The sequence below is a fragment of the Ornithodoros turicata genome, chromosome 9, assembly GCF_037126465.1.
Source record: "Ornithodoros turicata isolate Travis chromosome 9, ASM3712646v1, whole genome shotgun sequence".
Taxonomy (NCBI): Eukaryota; Metazoa; Arthropoda; class Arachnida; order Ixodida; family Argasidae; genus Ornithodoros; species Ornithodoros turicata.
In genome coordinates, this window is record NC_088209.1 from 31323030 (window position 1) to 31336998 (window position 13969).

Sequence of the window (13969 nt, forward strand, 5' to 3'; positions counted from 1 at the left end):
ACTGTCTATATGCTGGCTACATGCCGGCTACAGTGCCGATTGAACGACGACAAGGTGGTACACCCCCCCTAAAATTAAAGTCCTGGGAAAATCCCAGGTCCAGACTTTTTCCTATGCTAACTGGTATGCGTACCTGATACTTGGTACCCAGGAAACAGGAGGAATTTACGCTAGTAACTATGCAGGTAATTAAAAAGACACCGCTCACATAACAATTGAGTTTATTTACATGATCAAACAGTGGGTGAAAGGTCCTCATACAGTATTTTCTGCGGAGAAGCAATGATCTAATTGGTCTCTTTTTCATTTCATCACAATAAAGTAACACACAAACGTAACAATACCATAACGAGCTCACAATAAATGTACCAGTCCATTTCCTTTATACATGATGTGAACTCTTGATTCAATATAAAAGAAGGCAGTGTTAAAATGCAAGTTCCAACAATGAATTTCACTCATGTTCCACTGTAGGCTGCAATTCTAACGATGAAGGGTGTTCTACTCTAAAATGCAGCACATTCATTTCGGTCACCACTCAGTCATAACCGGGGCAATCACAGTGACAAAGGTAAAGTATGCAGAGGTAAAGGTTGTACGAGGGCATGATGACGAGACAACGACCGCTGCCTGAGATCAGCACACACATTAATATGCACATATATGCAGCTTGCTGAATGACAGTTATATTGAAGGAGAAAGATCTGCCTGCGTGCACACTGTACTCTTGTAAGGTGCACCTTCGTAAAGCGTACTCTGCAAGGGATGCTGCTGATTGGAGAAAAGGTGCACTTATGTTGCGTATAAATTAATTTTCTGCTGTGCAACAGCGTCTGATTTGCATCCCATGGAAAATCAAAGCGAAGAGCAGTACCCAGAAGCCAATCACAAAACCAAGAAGGAAGGTGCACATGCATACAGTACAATTATTGCTGACTAGCCACTCGCGGACGTACTGCGAAAAAAAAAAAAAAAAGCCGAAGGGGGAAAATTTGGGGCATTATCTGCCTTACAAACACTAACTATATAGGCGTAGGGATACTTTCAACGACAACATCGCTATTTAACATTATATAAGGCACCTTATAACAACTTTATATATCTGTGCTATTCTTCTTTGTGTTATAATTCCGTCTCACAAGTTTTGTCGTGTAAAAAAAAAAAGAAAAAAAAGAAATGTTGTGCATGTTACACCACTTCTTCAAATTGTAACACACCCCCTGATGAACGTTGTGCAGGTGAAGACCGAAGTTGCCGAGAATGTGTGACGTAACCATTCAAAAACAATCAGTTAATTGTGCGCTTGTGTGTGTGTGTATGTGCTGCCAGCATTACATAAGAAGTCGTATTTGGCCATTGGCTGCTGAAACGGCTTGTTCGTACACGTCGTGCACTGCAACAGTCATCAGGAATACTATCTGCAGCAAACTGCTTAAGAAAATAATGTATCGGCACACCATCTTGATGCAGCTTTGAAACACTGAAAGCAGATACATGTGCATGAGAGCTACAGGAACCAGCGATTGCATGTTAGTGGCAAACTTTCCTCCAGAAGGGAAAAGTTTGAGACACCGAAGGGGAACAGCAAGTCCGCATACGTTCCTTTGTTTAGCCTTATTTATAGTAGTGAGCCAATCACAAGTAGTGTGAGCCTTCCTAACTGCCACACAGGAAATAATGTTAGCATTCATTCAGCAGCTATGTTGGCAGTGTGCTCTCCACATTGTGTTTTATACAATGTTTTGGTGTCACCTCAGAAGCAAACAGACAAGAACTCAGGCGCCGAAGCCAAGATGATGAGATTTTTACTTCTCGGGGCTCGCCCTCATGCAATGTTTGCCACCTGCACATTCTTGTTAGGTCAGACGTGCTTTCTACAATGTCATCCTTTCGGGCACGCTTATCACTTTCTCATCAAAAGCCTTAGACATCTATGCAAGGTACAACCAACTCTTTAATCATGGACTTCACCGACGGCCTTTACGTAAAGTGCTGAAACTGGAGCGATCGACCGGAGTAAAGACAAAGAGAGGTAAGTGTAACTAGAAAAGTACTTTAAAAAAAGGTATTGCACAGCAGCTAGAATGGAACAATAAGCATGAAATTTTGCACTGGTATAAATATATGTATTCTGCTCAATGAAGGAACTTGCGTGGTAAAAAAAAAAGGGGGGAGGGGCATCCGACACAGTAGGACAAGGGTGGCATATAAAAGGAGGTATATTTACACACGCTCTTGAATAGCAAGAGATGCAGAAGGAGCAAACAAACACATCAGTGAAACAAATAACTTGAGCTGCTACAGTTACTTTTTCTGTGGCCCTAATAATTACAAGTAAGTATTTTTCTCGTCCTGCTTCCTGAAAAATCGAGATAAAAAAAAGTCTACATCTCGCTGCATAAACTTGCATCTCAAAAGAAAGAAAAGAGGAGGGGGGGGGGGAGGTCCTACCCAGAGCAAGCAAGATTTATCATAAATTAATCCCCCACCAAAAAGAAATACAGGTTTCCATTCTCTCCACAAAAAGTAAAAAGCACATGTCTCTCTCTCGGCGCCATACTGCCTGTGTAGAACCCTGCTGCTGCTCCGGCGAGGCACGTTGTGGTGTTTCATTCATCAAAGTACTCCCCGTACTCTACGAGCGGAAAGGGGAAGGAACGACAGCCTCCCTTTCCTGGTCGCCACTCGTGATGCCTTCCAAAACCGTCGAACTCACAACCATTCCCTTCCACAAACATTCGTAACAACAACAACAATCGGCGCGGAACACTACAGTGGAGGGCTGGCTTTAGAACTGCAGTCTTGCGCTAAAGAGAATCGCTTGAACGCAATGATTCTGTACGATGATGACGAGAAAAAAAAGAAGAGAAAGACAACATAAAAATGCGATGAAAAAACAGAAACAGTGACGCGTGAACTGACGGGGTGACTCGATGCTGCTGGAAACTGAGTCCTATCTCGGGGGCCTGAACCCGTGGCATGACAAGGTTTAGCCATTCGTGCACGCACACTCACATCCATGCAACAACGATTAACGTGGCTTCTCTCACTTCACCAGCAGATGACGGACACACAGACACGGACACTACCTGATGTAGCTACCACGAGAGGGACAGGTCCAGTGCTCCTCGCACACTATACAGTTTCTTCTCCATAGATATATGTGTATCGTAGTATCTCTTAAAATTGCTCTCTGTTATGTATATCACATATATGTATATATATATGCGAATATGTGTAATATAGCCTCTCTCTCTGCATTGCAGCAAGTAGTTCGCAGACCCAGTATTTCCTAAAAAATCCGATGTGGGTGCCAGCAACCCGCAGCATCACTGGGCAAAAGCATAGTGGGATCCACTGCGCCGCGGTCCCGGTACGACTGCAAGGGGGCGCTGCACACTGTCGTCCTGAAGGTCCTGATGGTGTGGTGGCTTGATGGCTCTCTCTTCAGTGCTATTTCTTCTTGGCATGAAGCATTTCCATGAGGAGGGTCTGCGTGGGTGCACTGCCGCTGATGTGCTTGTAGTAGAGGTACTCCTCTCCCCGCATGCTGATCATCTTGATGTCGGGCAGGAGCTGGTAAAGCTTGTGGAACTTGTCCTGAAGTAAAAGAAAAAGAAGAGAACACCGAAGCCAGAAGCCACAATGTAGAGGGAGCACGTGACAGTGTCAGCGGGGAGATTTTGTTTCACACTTTTTTTTCTTTCGCAAACGTAACTGCAGGCAGCATGCGACATATCCCGTAATGCCACAGGACTATACTCTAAAAGTCAACTAGAAAGATGGGAGCCCAAAGAGGCACTCGCTGCGCGTGCTGGCAATGAAAGGCAAGTTCCTGCTAAAAAAAGGTATAGAAACAGACAGAAGAAGAAAATGCTGTTTTTAAGTTTGTCTGTTAATAGACCCTTGTACTTTTGGATTTTATGTTTCTTTCTAAAATCTGGTGGCAAAAATCTGCTTTTATTTTGACTGTAAAATCGCGCCATATCGGGTGGAAAAGCAAACTTTCGAGAGAAATAGAATAGAATATATATATAGAGTACAAGTAATGAAGAGACTTGGGAAGCCGTAGAAGGATTAAAAACAATTGCTACTTGTATTACATTAAAAATTAAGCGGGACGTACTAGAAATAGATTTACAGTTACAGTTAGGAGTCGACATTTCGGCAGTAAGCGCTGCCTTCAACCTGCCGCTGCCTGCCAGTCCTGTTGAAGGCAGGGCTGACTGCCGAAACGTCGACCTTTAACTGTAGCTGTAAATCTATTTCTAGTACCTCCCTCTTCATTTTTAATGTAATAAAAGTAGCAATTGGTTTTAACCCTTATACGGCTTCCCAAATTTCTTCAGGACTTGGTCTATTTCTTTTTCGCATCCATCTGTACCCAGTTATCTGTCCATCTGTACCATATATATATATATATATATATATATATATGAGGACCTTCTCACATATCAAATGAACAGGCTCAACGTAGTGCTCAGTGTTTTGCAGTTCATGTATTGGCATCTGAATCTGCACTTCGGAAAGTTCGTTTTTGGAGGGTTTCAAGTCTTACCCTAAGTAACGATGATGCAAATCGGAGGTTAAAAAAAAAAGGGGGGGGGTTCACCAGGTTTAACCCCAAGACACAACGCTCTACCTGTCAATGAGGACCCCATAGGAACTCCCTCAAAAACATTTATGGGACCATGGAAACGAGACACTTATGAATGAGGAGCACTGAGCATGGAATGAGGGTACTATCAAGAGCATTTCATAGGCTTGCCTGCTCTAATTTGGTAGCAAGCTCCATTTGAACACCCTGCAGGGTATGTACGGTTTGCCCATGATTTTCATGGGTTTCACTTTCGCGAAACTGTTTATATTCGCCATGTTACCAGTTTCGGTTTCAATTGCCTCCGTAGCACAGCTGCTGAATTTTTGACGAAATTCAAAGGGCAAACTGAACTCTTTTACCATTCAAAATGTACTAAGCTACCAAACAAGCATGCAGTTAAGAACTGACCGTTATCTGTGGGTAGCAGTTGACACAGTACTCCATGTGAACTTGCTTTGTCTGGTCCTGCGCCTCGTGAACCAACCGCACGTTCCCAAGCGTCCGTACTTCTGCAAAATGAAACCACGAGTGAATATACATCGCTGCGCATTAACAAGCTGAAACGTGTGTCATGGGGTGTCATGGGGGAATGCCACCGTGACTTTCGTTTCCGATTGGCCCTTGCACGCACGCACTCCGCATGGTACATCATTCATGGTAGAGCCTAATTCATAGGAGACAGGGAACACCGTGACGGTATGTCACCACAGTTCCTAGGTGTGTGCGGTACTCGAGTGGCTATCTAGCAGAAATGTCCAGAGAATGTCTTCTGTTAGACGTTGCCTTCTGTCAAATAAACTTTTGGTTGCTAGTACATGCCTCGTCACCCACATCCCTTTGTATCGTCCCTTGTTTTCGCTGTCACCTGCTGCACTGGGGTTTTTAACTGGTTTTAGGAAAACAATAAAGTACTTTCAATTTTTATGTGTGCGTTACTTTTCAGTCAATATAGAAAGGGGCGGGGATAACGCTTTGGTGAGTTGCAGAAGGATGCAAGGAGCAAAAAGTTGAGAACCACTAGCTGGACACGTCCCAGAGCAAACACGTTGACATAAAATGCGGCACTAGTGTGCAACCGAAACGAGATACCCGAATGTGCACTGTCCATCAGTCCTCTTTCGCCTGAATTCTGAATTTTGCGGAGGCACCTAAGGCACCACTGAGTCATTTTAACAACCTTTGCACCTGCTCAGAATCAGACTGAAATTGACAATGGTCACTGCCGACCAATATTGACAAAATGAGTAGCAGGGTGGACACCAGAGCCGTCACGAGGCGAGTTTGCACCCAGGACAGGGTAGACCCCCTCCCCTCTCCCTCAGCCGTCATAAGCCCCGTAAACAAAGAAAACAGAACGCTTATTTGTACTGGCGAGACTGTAAATTTAAATTTTCTTCGTTCCCGCTTTATACTGCCTAACCAACCTGCCAGGGCCTGCTGTTTGGCGCCCTCTGTGGCGAGGGCATCTGGGGCAGCTGCCCCTCTCGCCCCACCGTTGCTACGGCTCTGGTGGACACCCATGAAAAAACATGCAACCGACGAGGAGGGTCCCATGGGATGTGCTGCTGCGTGCTGCGCTGGAAGAAGTCTGTTACGACACCCCTGATAGTATGCATGCGGTGGAGCGTTCGGTGCAATTTTTGTCAGTGATCGCGGACACCTATTTTGCAAAAATTATACGAGAACAATTTCTTTTACAAAATAAAGACACGTAGAAGGAACATTTTCCCACTGTTTTCTTTGTCCATTCAATACTGACTTTTGGGTGATTAACATTCTGCCATTCCTGTAAAATAATTAACCACTGACCTGTATACTATGCGGATTGTGCGTCGCCCGGTTTTTGCGCGGTGTCACCCCTTTCAACGGAAACACGAGCGTGTGGTCTTCAGGGGAAGTACCTGTTACCGTCTGCTCCTTCAGTATGACGCATGCGTGCAGAGACGGTGGCGGAGACGCGACACTACAGCGGCGGAGAAGCGAAGAAACGAAAACACACGCTTTTTACTGCAGGCTATTAGAATGGAACACCAAATTGAGAAATGCAACCCCATTCACCATCACTGAAAACCGCAATTACATGGTCCCATCCTAGCTAAAACCCAGTCACTGCAAAAGCAGAGCAGACTATACGTACACCAGAGTGCAACGTCGCACTGTTCTCAACAAGTTGGAAGAAACTTCCGTAACGAGAAAGTGACTTCGTTCGTCTCCGTTGGAGGGGCAGCACTGTATGCACGGTCCACATAGTGTAGCGGTCAGTGGAACTAACAATGTTTTGCCCCCAAAACCATAACTAGCATAGTCATTAAGTTAACAAGCCATAACGCATCAAAGAAATAAAAATGTACAACTTTATTTGAATGATGATGAGTGGGGTATTTCGTCGCCAGTGTTTCAATATGCTGAGGTGTGCAGATAGTTGCCTTCACCGTTCACCGCCACCACCACCACCACTCAAAAACATGTTTGCACAGCACAAACCCATCTGACGGCTGGAAGCAAAGATAAACATTGCGGTGTATTATAGAGCATAAAGTTCCTACCGGGATTAAGGAGAAGGGTGAACTTGAGGCAGATATAGTCAACAGGATCAAAGCGCAATTCCCGAAGTCTCGCGGCCACTTGGTGGAGTTGGTCTGCGAGTGCAGGAAGTCCAAGCAAGGCCAAGGAGACAATGTCAAACTTCTGCCCATTGGGTAAAGTGGTGTCATCCGGTAGTCCCTGATGAAGCCTCTGATGCAGGTGATCGAGAAGGAGCATGTCACTCCAAGATTGCTGCAGCAGTTTCATCTGGTCATCGACCTAGAGGGAAATGTGCATGTCACGTGGGTTAGTAACGATAAACATGTCACATTACAATTTCAGACTATGCGAAGACCTATTTTGACATGTCGAAACTTTCCATTATTATTTGAACACAAGATGGGGGAACGAGAATTTGGTGAGTGTGTATAACATCAACATTGTGCAACAGTGTATAACATCTCAATGTCTTCAACTAAACTGAAAGGCAAAAAGGACTACACACCATGCTTTTAGGTGAACAAAACAAGAGGTACAATCGGGAAAGTGTTCTGCCAGACTTATGGGAAAATATAACGTGCGATACACTAGTGTAACGATCCGTGGTTTATGCAGAATCGCAAGCACTGATGGTGTTGCAAAAAATTGGGGGAGGGAGTTATTACCACTGGTATGTTGCAAGGCCAAAATAACAAAGTCCCCACACACACACTTGTAGGGGGGTGCACGGAAAGGAAATGGTAGGGTAGCCAAAGGGTAAGGGTCGCCACAATTTGACAGTGATACGGGGTGTCTGAATAAATCGCTGGTAAAATACAAGAGCATGTGTGCCAGTGTTCATCACGAGGCTTGATAGTGAGGCCCGATAATAAACTCTCCAACGTGCCGGACGTGATAAAGTAAACTTTCCCAACATCCAATGGACACAGATTTAAACTACTGTTGATAGCCGTTACAACACGCGCATCTGTTGCAAGAATGCCCGCAGCTAGAAAAGAAGAAGTCTTACGACGGTTGCGCGATTTAGACAGAACCAATTTTTATTCATGTGGAGCCACAATAATGGTGGCCTGTGTGCCCAGCTCATGGTTTGCCACACCCACGGGAGAAAACAGGTTGATCCTTTCGCGTAGACACACAAGAAAGTCTGTGCGGAGTAAATACCCGCGAGAAATTGCACAGGCTGGCTATCAAGTTGGGTGGAAAGCAAGTTACTGGAACACTGCCAACAACAGTCTTTCAAGCATACCACCCCTTCAGCCTCTCGTCCGACGATGTTATCACGTGACGCATAGCGCCGTCTCCGATCGCCCTGGCGCGAAAAGTTATCGGCGTGCGAAAATTCACGCCAGAGCATGGATGAGCTTCAGCCTCGTTGTGCAATCAGAAATGTCGTTTGCGTTTGAGACTGGCCGAGACTTTTGTGCAGTATACCAGAAACTCAAGAGCGGAGAGGGCTGTTGCAAAAAAAAAATTATGTAGTGGTGGGGGTGTCGAAAAACAGCTTTACGGTGGGTCTTTCCCAATCACCCCCCTAAAACGTCCTAAATATCGCATCCACCCCAGTCACCCCCTAGGGATATTCGCAGGGTTTTCATCTTTGGGAGTGAGGGGGCTGTTGTAAATTTCGTAGGTTAGGTCACTTATCTTGTCTCTTATCGCCTGGTTGTCCGTACTTTTCTGACCTTCTTGGCAGGTATTTTGGGGGTGGTGTGATATCTTTGGGGTGTGCGGGGGTGCTGGGAGGAAAAATCCCTGACACCCAAAAAAAAAAAAAAAGAACTGCCGAAAAGGCAAAAAAAGAAAGCCAGCTACACGAGTGTACGTAACAGCCCCCCGCACCCCCCACCCCCGAGATGAAAAAATGAAATTGAACCCCCCCTTTTCTCTCTCTCTTTTTGTAGGGGGTGCATAGGAAAGAAAGCGAGGGTGTGTTTGGGGTGTATAAATCAGCCGTGTAGACTATGACTATCGCGTGGCCTGTCCGTGTAAAGCACGAGTGCGACAAAAGCAGAAGCTGATGAAAACTGCAGCAATCATTATTACAAAAACGCAAATTTCTGTTTTGGCACTGATGATATGGCTGATCTCGAAATAAGCTTCTTACCGATCCCTGCAAGCACTGGATACAGAAAGCCGCCTCCTTCGAGCCTTTTTCTGCGCCCATTCAAGGTGTGCTTTGCGCAAATTCTACCACTAATGAACAGTCCACGGCTAATTTCATTGTCTCCGGCTCGTGGAGGTTACCGGCAGTGAATGAGGCTGCAGCGACGAAGGCACATCCAACGCACAGGAGGAAACGGGGACAGATGATCAGATTAAAAGGAACAACAAACAGGCTTGTGCCATAGCGTACGACACCGCGCAGCAAATCGCTGACGTAACGCAACCCTTTCAGTCGCGTCGTCGTTTCGAGAGCGCTACGAAACAGCGGACAGGGGCGGACCCATTCCGTACAGAGGTGTTACGTCAAATAGGTGCACGCTACGCAATTTGCGCGAGGAAGATTACAAATCGGTGGAATTGAAGTGCGGCGCTTCTCCCCAAAGCAAGCACCAGCTCCCGTGGCTCAGTGGTTAGCGTGCTGGCCATGTCACGCCGAGACTGGGAGGTACCCGGGTTCGAATCCCGGTGCTGGCTGTGCTGTCTGGGTTTTTTCCTGGGTTTTCCTCAGACGTTTTCAGACATATGTCGGCACAGTTCCCTTAGAAGTCGGCCCAGGACGCACATTCCCCCAGGGCGTCAGTCGTGACGTTGCCCACCTCTGTGAGGCCGACAACGGCGAGCCCTTTCACCACCCACCCACCCACCCACTCCCCAAAGCACGTATGCTTTATTGCGTACAGTCGAGGATTGTCTCATGGTGCCGTCTGCTTCGGCGAAAATCTCTTGGATGCATATATATATATATGTGTGTGTGTGTGATGAACACTGGAACATCCGTCCCGAGCAATATCAGTTTAATGAATAATCCTGCCCATGCACGAGCGTGAGTTCGGTCTCTTCGTCGTTACGTCACACACACACACACACATATATATATATATATATATATTTATACACAAAATAAATGAGACGTGGACAACAGAGGTAGGAGTAAGTAAAAAATTGATTTATTATGAATTAAACTAGCTGATTAAAAAGCGCTAGGGAAATTTACCCTGAATACTGCTGTCCTGACGAAGGCGGAGCCTCCGCCGCAACGTAGACTGAATGTAAATTTCCCTTAGCGCTTTTTGATTAACTAGTTTAATTCATAATAAATCCTTTTTATACTTAATACTCCTACTTCTGTTGTCAACGTCTCGTTTATTTTGTATTTATATCATTTCGTGCCCATCCGACTTTTCATCTCTTACCGTATAAATTAAGTGAAATTTGCGTGTAAAGCTGTGCAATGTAAAGCTTAATGATAATTATATTAGAGTACAGTCGACTGTGTACGTACACACGTACTGCGCTTTCCCATGCTTCGACAAAAAGAATTATATTCTAAGAAGCCAACCTCTTTCGTGTCACTACAGGTTTGTTTGTTTATTTATTCATTTATTTAGAAGTACCCACCAGCGGAAATATCCTTCTGGGCTCTGCAGTAATAACATTAAATGCCATATGTTTTTTTAAACGCGTATAACGCAAAATAAACACGATCTGAAATATTACACACGCGCCGAAGGGGAGATGCTACACATCACAAGCGGGCTCAATCAGAAACACCCACAAGACTGACAAATGTCGATACTGATGACAGAGGCGAAGTCATGCTGATATATGTAGATTTTACCTCTGCCTCGGAAACCCTTCGGAACTAACTCCGACAATTTGCCCAATCGAAACGCTATTTTTTTATGCGACAAGTGTTGTTCGCCCCCTTTTCACCATGTGATCACTCAGTTTTCCTGGGCTGTATTGGTCTAACTGAAGCCCGATCGTAGGTACACACACACAAAAAAAAGAAAATAAATAAAAAAAACCACACAAAGACTTAAAAAAGATGTCAGGAGAAACGCGAAAGAAACACGGATTTCTTTCTTTTTAGTGCGACGTAATCAGCACCACTGCTCCTCAAAATGGAGCGTGGCCTGAGGTGCTCTAATTTTTGTAATTTTTCGTACGAGCACTGATAAGCTATTCGCTCAAATCAGGCGCAAATGTCTCTGTATTTACACACACACACAAAAAAAAAAAAAAGACGGAGCTAGAGTGACAAATAGAAGTGACGGAAGAGTTCTACGACAAGTCCCAGTCGACGACATTGCAGTCTCTAACGAAAGTGGCTAAAGCAACCTAACCGGAACACTGTCTCCGATGCCCACTTCCCAGCCTTCCACCTTAACCTCATTTGCTATAATAACCGGGCTGAATCGTTCGTCCCGTCATTCACCTTCAGACCACCCCAGTCAAACGTTTTTCTTTTTTTCCCCCTTTTTCTTCTTCTTTTTCTCTGCACACTTCCATTATTTTTTGCCCCGTAACTTTTACGTCGTGCCGCGACAGGCGAGCGCTTCGCGGCTTAGCGAAAATCTCGAAAATGGGACAGCGCCGCAAACGTTACGTCACTGCATAGCGTGGCGCTCGACGTCACACATTACGTAACGCTTTAAAACGAAACAATCCCGCAGCACAAAGGAAGCCTCATATCGTCCCTCTTCTCTGAGACGCTCCTCGTGCAGCGCGGCCGCACAAAAAGAGGAGGGGAGCCACAGAAACTCTCTGACAAGTTCGCGGGATGACGCCCAGTAATTCGCACCTTCTACCGCGCATACCTGCACAACCCAGTCAGTCAACAGCCCAGTACGTCAGACAGTCAAGAGTTGCACAGAGCCTTGAGTTTTAGGGTTAGACCCGGTAAAACCTGCTTGTACCTCCCCGACACTTCGAGTAAAATCCGAAAATACCGAAAACGAACTTGCCAATGCGGATATACAGCCACCAATACGGGCTCAAGGGAATGCGGAGCACTGCGCATTTAGCACGGCCGCTCGGCATCCCATGCCCATATGAAATGCGACGAGCGCTCTCTCTCTCTTTTTTTCTTCTACCCGATATCGCCCAATTTCACTCTATTTAACAGATTATGAAAAAACAAAAAACAAAAAAAAACAAGATTTTTGCTCGCGATTTAACAAAAAAAAAAAAAAAAGAAAGAAAGGAGAGACAAGAACCCGGATATACAAGGACCTAGGAGTGCACAGTATATACTGTATACTTGGCCCAAAATCCGAGGCATGTGTAAGTCGAACGAACGTTTGGTAAACTTCGTAACTATGCCATAGTATACCATATTCCATATATACCCATATACTATGCCATATGTACCCATATGATGGGTACATAAAATTACGATTTTTCTCTTCCCATACTTTATATCGGCAGGTTGTCGCAGGACAGAAAAAAAAATCGAAAACATAAAACGATAACGGAGAATAATAAACATTCCCGGGCTGGGTTTCCGCCTCACCCTGTTGCTTCTCTTGCTGTTTAGTTTACATTCTCCCTGGCAGCGCGAGTCATGTGGCTGACCTACTTGGGAGCGGGGAGCATCATGTCAGCTTACACAGAGAGCGAAAGGGCCTCACATCCAGGCAGCAGAAAGCAAAAGTGATCCAACTTTGCAAGCAGTAGACACTTTGCGCCCATTCTTTGTTACGGCCGTCTCTTGTCAAGAATAAGCAGCAATGCACAGATCTGAGAAGCGACATTCACAGTAACCGATGGGGGAAATGTGTGCCATTCATTCTTCGCGAGTGTCGCCCGATCACTCAGGTTTTCGTAGCTTTCGTCCCGTTCTCTTGGGGTGTACAAATATATATATAAGACTTGGACGTAAATAAAATACTAAGACGTGGACGACAGATTACAGGAAATTTAACAAAAACTAGTGTATTTAGTGGGTAGTCTAACACAAATATTATAATATATGTACTATGAAACGTTTAAAAGAACGGTCGATGTTTCGACAGTGGCACTGTCTTCTTCGTCAGGACAAAAGAGATACGGGGGTTGAACATTGCTTAAATAGGTTCGGTAAGTGACGTCACAATCGGTGCAAGTACGCCACGTGGCGGTCGTCGGTGAGTCACATTCTGGAACATTATATGTATACATATATATATATATATATTTTCTGCTTGCAGTTTCAGGGGCATCGAACTCTAGATTTCTGCGTCTGTAACATTCTGTATGAAATGCTGTCACTCCTAAAGCCTCTATAGGTAGCTTGAGGTTTACGTTGTGTTTGTCAGTTTATCTTTTCCAGCCTCAGAGCAGTTACTTTCCATCAGATTTTCAGCTTACTTCTACAGCCAACTTACAACAGTACAAGAAAGGCGAAGAGAAGTATGCGTACGCAGACAACGAAAATACCGAATGATAAAATTATCCACCTAAGAATCAACCGTTTTCGGATCACACATCGCCCACATTTGCCAGTGTGCCGCACACATAAACGATCCTGCCGTCCCCCCTTTTCAGGTTTAAGCCAAAGATGAGAGAGCCGGGTATTTAGGCACGCGGAACGAGGCGTATACTGCTCTTGGAGTGCCTTTGTCATTAAGGCGTGCAGTCTTCGCTGGCAAACCTCTTGAGCACGTGCCAGGAAACAGGCTGATGCTATTCTCAAACCAGCGCTAATCGATAGCGGCTTGCCGATCGCAGCTCTGCCAAACAGGCCAACAAAAACGCTTGTCGACGTGAGACTTCCGCGGGGGCAAGGAAATGGGTGTAATGAAGCGGAAGATACAAACAACGCCCGATATAGTAGAGAGCGTCGTTGCTCATCAACCCACTGCTTCTTTCACATAACTGCATCAATGAAGGCTCCGCACGACAGTCGAGCTCCCG

At 45.3% G+C, this 13969-nt stretch overlaps 1 protein-coding gene across 1 annotated transcript in view; it reads right to left on the minus strand.

Annotated features, from left to right (window-relative positions):
- Nucleotides 1-204: 204 nt before the first annotated feature.
- The window catches only part of LOC135368621 (nuclear hormone receptor FTZ-F1-like), a 92949-nt gene continuing 79184 nt past the window's right edge, over nucleotides 205-13969 (minus strand). The window contains 4 exon segments of the mRNA XM_064602022.1: nucleotides 205-3545; nucleotides 3547-3600; nucleotides 5009-5109; nucleotides 7147-7405. Coding sequence (XP_064458092.1) covers nucleotides 3330-3545; nucleotides 3547-3600; nucleotides 5009-5109; nucleotides 7147-7405 — 630 coding nt within the window. The 3' untranslated portion in view covers nucleotides 205-3329.